We start from the raw sequence: 8,462 nt of genomic DNA, 5'->3' as shown, positions 1-8,462 counted from the left end.
CTCAAAGGTGCTCAGTGACTTGGGGAGAATGCTGTGGATCCTCCCATGAGAGGGCCCCTCTGGGGCCAATAAGGTGTGAAAACTGCAGCATCCTCCCTGGAGACTGGGGAAAAGAGCCGAGAAGCAGAGAGAAGAGAGACTCCTTCAGGCACCTCCTTTAGCAAAGAGAGTTGGACCTTAGGGGACTCAAGTCAGGAGAGATGTTTCAGTATAAAAAGGCTTCCCAGTAAAAGGATGGGAGTCCCCACGAATCCCTTCCCAAATCCCATTGCACTTAGAAAAGAGAAAGGAAGGAGCATAAAAATATCTTGAAGATGTGGGCTTGCCTGATGATACAGAAAAGCAAGTCTCATGGCAGGCAGCGTGTCCCATTACACAAGAGAGGATTATACCGAGCTTCAGTATAGAGATTTTACATATATCTTTATATAAATGCATATATATTTATAGAGCTTCTGCCTAGAACAGCCGGGCTTGCTTCTTCAGTTCATTCCTCTTCCAGAGGGCCAGCCGGTCAAACTCAGAGATGGTCATGCCGAAGACTTGGTAGAACTCTTCCTGGGACAGGTGGCGCTGCAAGGAGGTGGGAGGAGACAGAGGGAACAGCTTGAGGATGTGAGGGGCAGGTGGAGGCAGGAGTGGTTCCTGTACGTTTCCTGTGGGTACACTGTGCCTGGCAGTGTCTGACCCATGGAACGTGTATAATGAATATCTGTTGAATGGATCAGTGTGTGAGTGGATGTTTCCTGGGAGGGACCTCTGTAGCTGGTCTGGCTGGAGAGGCCTCCCCCGCCCAGGACTCAGGTGGGACTTCTGCTTCACCTAAGTGCCTCTCGATGCATCCCAGTTGACTTCCCCTTTCTGCAATCCCTGCTCCATGCATTGTGTCCGGGAGTGTGTATGGATTAATGTTATTGCTCTTTGCTTTGGAACAAAAAGGAGGCAGGCCCAAGATTTTAGGGCGTAGTTCCTCTTACTAATTAGTTTACAAATGATCTGGAAGGTTGTTCCTTAGGCCAGTCAATGAAAAAAAGTTACTGTCCAGATTTCTCCACTCCCCCCCTCCAATGTCCTTTCATCTCTTTCTTATTTGAAAACAAGTATGTCATATAATGAAACATTGTTCTGCATGCCTTGGCAGGTTTTTTAACCCCTTTCTGCCTGCCCTCTCTCCTGCCCCTTCCCATCAGCCTTGAAAGTTTATACATTATCCTAAGCTTTTAGAGTTAGAAAATATATGGCACTTAAAATGTGGCAAAATGTGAAAAATTGGTACATTTAGGTGAAGGGTAGATGGATACTCATTTTACAATTCTTGCAACTTTTCTGGGGGTCTGAAATTTTATTTTTCAAAATAAAATTTACAGTTATGTTTAAAGATAGAAATAGATGGCATATATCCTGCCTGTAAACTTCCTGCATTCACTTGCTGTTGGTAGCAATTATATTAGCTAATTGAGTATTGAAGGAGATTGAATGAAAATCATGTATACAGCCACGTAACAATTAGACAAATCTCTGGCCTATTGTCCCTGTGAATTAATGTTTTCGCCACATTTCCAGAACTCTAGGTAAAAGTAACTTTGATACTTTTGTTAGATGTCAGTGGCTGCCGATGACTCTGAGTTGATTTTTTAGTACTTTTTAACACTACCACTAATTCCTTATATTGCGTTTGTATTATGCTCAGTAGTTCATAAATGTACATTCACCCTCATTTTTCTCCTTTAATTCTTCTGACCTGATTTTCTTCTGAAAACCAGGAATTATTTCTACCCAACTGAAACATGGGAAAAGCAAAAGTCAGAGAATTACAATGACTTGCCCAAGAGGGAGGGAGGGGAGGAGACGAGGTAAATAGCAGAGCTGAGACCAAAGTCCTTCTGATTCCAAATGCAGTGTACTCTCACTGCCCCTCTTGGTCAATCCCATTAAGAATTTCATAAATATGTCTTTCTTTTATGAAAAATTTCAAAAATACACAAAAGAGAGAAAATAGCACAATGCACACCCATGCCCATCATCCAGATTCAGAGTTTTACCACATTTGCTTCATCTGTTTCCTTTGCTGAAGTGTGTCTTAAAGCAAACCTTAGACACTCTCTGTTCACTCCTATCTACAGCAGTTTGCATCTCAAAACATACTGGGTATTTTCTTACATAACCACAACAGCATGGGCAAGGAAAAAAATGACAGTAATTCTACAGAATTACCTAATAGCTGTCTACAATAAAATTCTCCTAATTGTCTCAAAGTGTTGTTTTATAGTTGGTTTGTTTGAATAAGGCTTCAAACAGCATCCACACATCACATTTGGTTGTTAGACTCCACCAGTCTAGACAGTGCCCCTCTTTTGTTCATGCTATTGACTCGCCCAAATCTGTTTTACTTTCACTCGAGTGCTGAAAAATATGTGGATATGAGAGCATTTTCTGCTCCTTCCTTCCATAGTAAAGACTGAGGGGAACTGTCTCATTTGTTTTTTGTTGTTGTTGTTGTTAGAGAGTGATGGTTACTATTGATTCTCTAGCTGGCTTTCTCCACTGTGTTTAAAAATCTTTTTTTTTTTTTTTTAATAAGACTCAATATAAAGGAGTGGCAGACTAAACTACTCAAGTAAACACTGTAGGACACACTGAAGGAGTCTGAGGCTTTTCTTCTCTCCTCCTGTTAAGGGCCACGTGGAGCCTTCTTTCTCCTCTGAGTTCTCAGAGCACACAATGGCAGCCCTGTCCATTTGACATTCACCACAGATTTTAAAGCATAAAGGTTAAGTGCATGGGCTTTACAGCCAGGCAGATATGAGTGTGTGACCTTGGACATGGTAACCTCACTGAGCCTCAATGTCCTCTTCTGAGAGTGGCAGCATCCCAGTACCTACCTCACGGATGTTGTGAGGGTGACTGAGATGATGTGGGTCACGTGCTTGGCACAGCGGCTGGCACTCAATCCCCGGCACTCTCATTAGTGCAGTGATCTCTTCATGTGTCTGTCACATAGCGTGGCCTGGTCTCCGTTTCCTTTGATTTCATCTCCTCCCCATCCTCTCTTCTGGGCTCACGTGGCCCCAGCCACACTCACCTCCTGCCATCCTCCAACACACGAGACTCACTCCTGCATCAGGGCCTTGGCAGCGGCTGTTCCCTTGGCCCAGAATGCTCTTCCTTCCTATATATAAGCATGGCTAACTCCCTCACCTACTTGAAGTCTTTGCTCAGATGTCATGTTTTCAATGAGATCTACTCTGACCACCCTATTGAAAACTGCAATTCACCCCTCCAACTCCCAATCCTCCCTCACTCTGTTCTCCTCTTACCCTTTCCCTCAGCCCGGTTACCTCCCAACGTACTATATCCTTTATTTATTACTTGTGTCATTTACTGTCTGTCTCCTCACATGAGAACGCCAGCTCCAAGAGGGCAGGGGTCCTTGTTTTGTTCACTGATATGTTGTAGGCACCTAGAACAGTACCTGGTGTATATAATAGGTTTCAGTATTTATTGGGTGAACAGGTATCTGTACTCTGAGCTTCTTGAGGAGAGAGTCAGGGGTTTCCTTCTTCCGTGCCCTGCCTGAACTGCTGCAGACGGCTAGGGCAGTGTCTCTAGCCCAGTGGTCTCAGCTCAGGCTATATATTAGACATCCCTGGGAGCCTCTGAAAAATACTGATGCCTGAGTTCCTTCCCCAGATTGTGATTTAATTGGACTCAGATGGGGCCCTGTATTGGTATTTTAAAAAAGCTCCCTAAGTGATTCTGATGCTTAGAGAAGGTTGCGTTTTCCTGGTCTGAGCTTCTGGGTGTCCTGGAGGATGTAGGAGAGCAGTTGGTCCTCCATTACGAACCAGGTTCGTGAACATTTCCATCCCTAAGTGCTGGCTCCAGTGAGCTGCCGTGGGAGCTGTCCCCTTCAGCACCAGCAGACACTCACTGCTAGACAGTGAAACGAAGCCCTTGTTATAAACGTGGGGAGAATCATCTGCTTCCTTCCCTGCTATCCCAGCATGCTAGAGCTGAAAGGACTCACAGAGCTTCCTGGCCCACTCACATCTCCCTCCTACGGCTCCAACCCTCTACTCTGGGCAAATTCATCAGCCGTCAGGTCAGGGGTGGTCCCAAGAAGTGCTGAGCCTCCTCTCTTACAAGCCTGCATTCAATTCCACAGACATCTCCTGACACCTCCCCTAGTCCAGGCCCTGTGGTAGATGACAGACAATGTGTCGGGCAGAGGAAATGGATGGCTTGATGATCTGATGCAAAGGAGAAAGAGAGGTATTGGATCTGTGCTCTGGACGCAGGACTGGGGAGGCTGGAGGAAGAGGTTAGCGACACATCTTGAAGAAGGCTTAGGGGAGGCTTTGGGGCACAGGCGTCACTAGAATGGGGCCCTGATGAGTGAAGAGGCTGGCAAGATAGGATGGGTGTTCCAGGGAGAGGCAGGGAGAGGCACTGGGGTGAAAAGGGCAGCGTGTGCTCCTGGAACTAATGTAACCAGGGACCGGGACTCCATGCCAAGTGGTCTGGATGGCTTGAGAGCCCAGTGCCATGGTCAGGCCACGTCTGCACCTTATTTATGCTGTTCCCACTGCTCATGTTGCTCTCCTGCCTCTCCATCCATCTAAACCTGCCCACCTCCAAAGTCCGTCCAAATCCTTCCTCTTCCTGGAAGCCTGTGTCACCCCACCCAGCCTTAGTGGTCTTCTCTGAGTAACAGCAATGAAACACTTATGAAGAATTTTCTACTCAGTACACTGCCAGATTCTGTGTGAAGGGCTCTATGTGTATTGTCTCAAGTATGTCATTTGGCAACCTGAGGGAAGCATGACAGTCACCCCATTTTACAGAGGAGAAAACTACGGTTTGGAGAGGTTGTCATGTGGCCAAGCTGTCCAGTTCGGCATGGCAGCATCAGGGTTGGAACCTAGGGAGTCTTGCTTGAGACTTGCTTATATGTTTACCCTCTGCACAGAGCTGTCCCCCATCCTTCCCCGTCACAGGCACTGGTTTTCTACACAATCCTGCATAACACCAGTGCTGTGTTTCTTCTTATCGGACAGACTGCAGGCTCTTGGAGGGCAGGAACCAAATCTAGCTCTTCTCTTATGTCTGCAGAAGCATCAGCCCCAGTTGGAGACATGCTGTAGCTGTGCACCACAGATGCTAACTGAATTGAGGAGGCTGCATAGAACAGCAAGGAACAGTCTTGGGCTAAGGAAACCAGGTTGGAGTCTCTGCTTTCTTAACCAGCTGTGTGACCTTTACGCCATTCATTCTGCCTGCTCCTCCCAAGCTGGGTTAGACCAGGCAATTTCTGGAATCACTTCAAACCCAAAGGCTCCTGCTCAGTTTTCTATACATACCTCTAAACGTGTCCGATCCACATCCTTGGGCAGTCGGTTTCTCCCTCTTGTGGTCACCAGGAGCAGTTCATAAGGGTAGATCTAAGAAGAGAGGAGGGGGGATATTTGTAGGTTGGGTGAGGGTGGTGGGCTTGTCCCTTCAGACATATTTTGTGTCTGGCTGGGGCTCTCTCCTCTGTCCAGAAAGAGCCAGAGATTAAAGTCTGGAGGAAGGGCTGAGTATGTCCTCATTCGGGTTTCTTGGCAGCCTCAAGCCACCTTCTCCCAAAAGGCAAGGCCCTGGAGTCCTTGAATACTGCCAGGGATGAGCTTGGTTGCATTTGGCCTTAATGAGAGCACAAGGGCTCCTGAGTGTAAATGTCTCATATCTGTGATTGGCAAAAGCCTCTGGAGAGTCTCCGAGGCCCGGGGGAACTGTCTGGTTTCAGGAGGCAAGAGATGTAGGGCAGGATTCAGGGAAACTGGGCCAAGGAGGGACTGGAAATGCTAGTCTTGAGAGGACCCTTGGGGTTATTTATCGATGTTCCCTTCCCTGCATAGACAGTGCTGTCATCTTCCTGCTGGTCCCCAGTGTAGCAACATGCAGGGTCCCGGAGACCCCCAGGGTCTGTGTATCTTTACCTTGTACTCTGTAGAAAGAAAAGAGACACACACAAAGTAGAAACCATCAGTCTTTGCTTTGCATCACTACACTGGCCTCTGTCATAGAGACACTGTCCTTATTGAATTCATCCCAAATAAAGGCTGGTTTGAACACAATGGAGAAAGGGGTTGGGCTGATCCAGAGATAGGTTTTTAGGGGGAAAATGACTTTTGAGATATTTAGAATAGAAATAAGAAGAGTCTGGGACCATGAAGCACACGGGTGAGATCCTTCATCTTCTGGGGGGAATCCTCCAGGGTTTGATGTGGGCCTGCGTTCCTGCCTGAGCCTGCTTGTAGGAGCTGGAAGAGGCTGGTGGGAGAGCATCACTGGAAGAGAGCGTGAGGCTCATGGAATTTTTTCTGGGAACAATGTGCATTTGGCTCTGAGTATTTCCCGCCACCCGGGGCTGGCAGGCAACTCTAGCTCAGCAGTACTGGGAGAACAGCAAGCACTCTGTGATGGCTCTGGGAATCCAGATGGGACAGATGGCCTGGAGATCACCCAAGGCCAGGGACTTGAGAGGATGAGAGAAGAACAGGGGAAAAGGGAGGGAATGGGAAGTGAAAGGGAACTCAGGGTTTGCACAGAGCCCAGCGTGGGACCAGAATAGTTTGTCAAACGGGCTATTATGAGCAGTGCCTTATAATGAGGTCCCTGTGAAGTCCCAGGAGAGGCCGGCACTCACCTCGCATGCCCCAGTTGACAGCGTTCATGCTGTCGTAATGGAATAGGTCTGCGCTGGGTGTCTGCAGGGGAGACAGAACCAGGGCTGGCCTGAGGCACGCTCACCTCTGCCTCCCTGAAGTACTCACCCATCTCCAGAAAATGCACTGGGGCTGGTGGGACACGGGGCCCTCTCAGAAGCCTCGGTCTCAAGGTGGAGTGATTTACTTCACTGCCATCTGCCTAGTGCCTAGGCCTGGCACATAGTAGGCACTCAGTAAATATTCATTTATTAGTGAATTACAGCTCATGCTTTCTTTCATTACTCAAATATCATTTTTTCTATGAGATCTGCCCTGACAACTCTATATAAAATTGCTAATTGCCCCTTCCCCAACTCCCAACCTCCCTCATCCTGCTCAATTTCTCCCTTTTGTTCCATAGCACTTACTACCTTCTACATTGTGTATAAGGTGACTTGTGTACTATTTACTACTTGCTTTCTGTTTCTCCCTATAAGAATATAAGCTCCAAGGGCAGGGGTCTTTGTTTTGTTCGGTCACTGAGGTATTCTAAGCACTCAGAGGCAGTGCCTGGCATACATAGAAGGCTTTCAATAAACATCTATCTGTTCATGAACAAATGTCTAGGCTTTGGGCGTGTTGAGGACAGGGTCTGTCTCTTCCCCGCTTGGAGGGGGTGGGGCCCCAACACCAGCCATGGCTCTACTATGGACCTCTGATCCCTTTTGTGTGCTTAACCCTAAAATTGTCTCTTAACAAGTCTACCACTTCTGTCCCTCTGCAGTCTCTTCTCTACACAAGAGGGATCCCATTAAAAATCTGAGTTGGATGGTGCAGCACACCTACCGGAACCCTTCTGAGTCCTTACCAGCACACAGGGCCCTGATGACATCTCCGTCTGGCTTCATCTCCACGCTCACTCCATCCCAGCCACCCATCCTCCCCACCCAGGGACTCTGACACTGTGCTTCCCTCTATTAGGGTGGCTCTTGCTGGTCTTGGAGAGGTGAGGTCCCTCCCTGCACTCAGGCCTTTGTTTAAATTCACTCTCTGACCTTCTCTCTCTTTGCCTCCTTGCTTTGTCTTCCATCTGAGCACTTATGACTGCTGACTTCTAGTCACACATGCACTTATTGGTTGTCTGTCTCCCCAGCTAGAATGTGAGCTCCACAGGAGCAGCGAATTTATTCACTGCAGGACCTCCAGCACCCAGAACAGTGCCTGACACTTAGTAGGTGCTCAGTAAATAAATGTCTATCTCAGTGTCCTTGCCCTTTCCCCCATCACTTGTCTAGTCACAGAACCTCTCCTTTTGCCAAAAAGACATCTTTTTCATCCCCTTTTTAGTCCTTAAACCACCTCACAGCTTCCATGAAGGTTTTACGCCGCAGGACATCTAAGAGCTCAGAAGGCTCCAAGCCACAACGGGTGAGTGGAACCCAGCAGTCAGGTTTGGGCTGTCGGGGGCAGCTGGCCCAGTCTCGAATCCTGGCTCAGCACTTACTAGGAATGAGAGCTCAAGCAGGTCACTGAGCCCCTCTGTGCCTCCATCTTCATCCACAAAATAGAGTTATTAAAATTAGTAACTACCGGGCTTCCCTGGTGGCGCAGTGGTTGCGTGTCCGCCTGCCGATGCAGGGGAACCGGGTTCGCGCCCCGGTCTGGGAGGATCCCACGTGCCGCGGAGCGGCTGGGCCCGTGTGCCATGGCCGCTGAGCCTGCGCGTCCGGAGTCTGTGCTCCGCAACGGGAGAGGCCACAACAGAGGGAG

At 48.2% G+C, this 8,462-nt stretch overlaps 1 protein-coding gene and 1 long non-coding RNA gene across 10 annotated transcripts in view; one reads left to right on the top strand and one right to left on the bottom strand.

Moving 5' to 3' along the window:
* Positions 1 to 419: 419 nt before the first annotated feature.
* ABLIM3 (actin binding LIM protein family member 3) overlaps positions 420 to 8,462 on the bottom strand; it is a 188,576-nt gene continuing 180,533 nt past the window's right edge. For 7 of the 9 annotated variants that reach the window (XM_055086832.1, XM_055086831.1, XM_028493358.2 and 4 more), the window contains 4 exons: positions 6,692 to 6,752; positions 5,982 to 5,989; positions 5,361 to 5,441; positions 420 to 573 (listed from right to left, as the gene is read on the bottom strand). In XM_055086832.1, coding sequence (XP_054942807.1) covers positions 460 to 573; positions 5,361 to 5,441; positions 5,982 to 5,989; positions 6,692 to 6,752 — 264 coding nt within the window. In that variant the 3' untranslated portion in view covers positions 420 to 459. Of the gene's footprint in view, positions 574 to 5,360; positions 5,990 to 6,691; positions 6,753 to 8,462 lie in introns of all 9 variants that reach the window. The other 2 variants (XR_008618141.1, XR_008618142.1) reach the window with 2 other exon arrangements.
* Positions 6,759 to 8,462, top strand: part of LOC114486777 (uncharacterized) — a 17,040-nt gene continuing 15,336 nt past the window's right edge. Inside the window, exon 1 of the long non-coding RNA XR_008618143.1 lies at positions 6,759 to 7,698. This is a non-coding gene — a long non-coding RNA (uncharacterized lncRNA). The remainder of the gene's footprint in view (positions 7,699 to 8,462) is intronic.

The sequence above is a fragment of the Physeter macrocephalus genome, chromosome 8 (assembly GCF_002837175.3).
Source record: "Physeter macrocephalus isolate SW-GA chromosome 8, ASM283717v5, whole genome shotgun sequence".
Taxonomy (NCBI): Eukaryota; Metazoa; Chordata; class Mammalia; order Artiodactyla; family Physeteridae; genus Physeter; species Physeter macrocephalus.
This window is presented reverse-complemented; position numbering and strand designations above follow the sequence as displayed.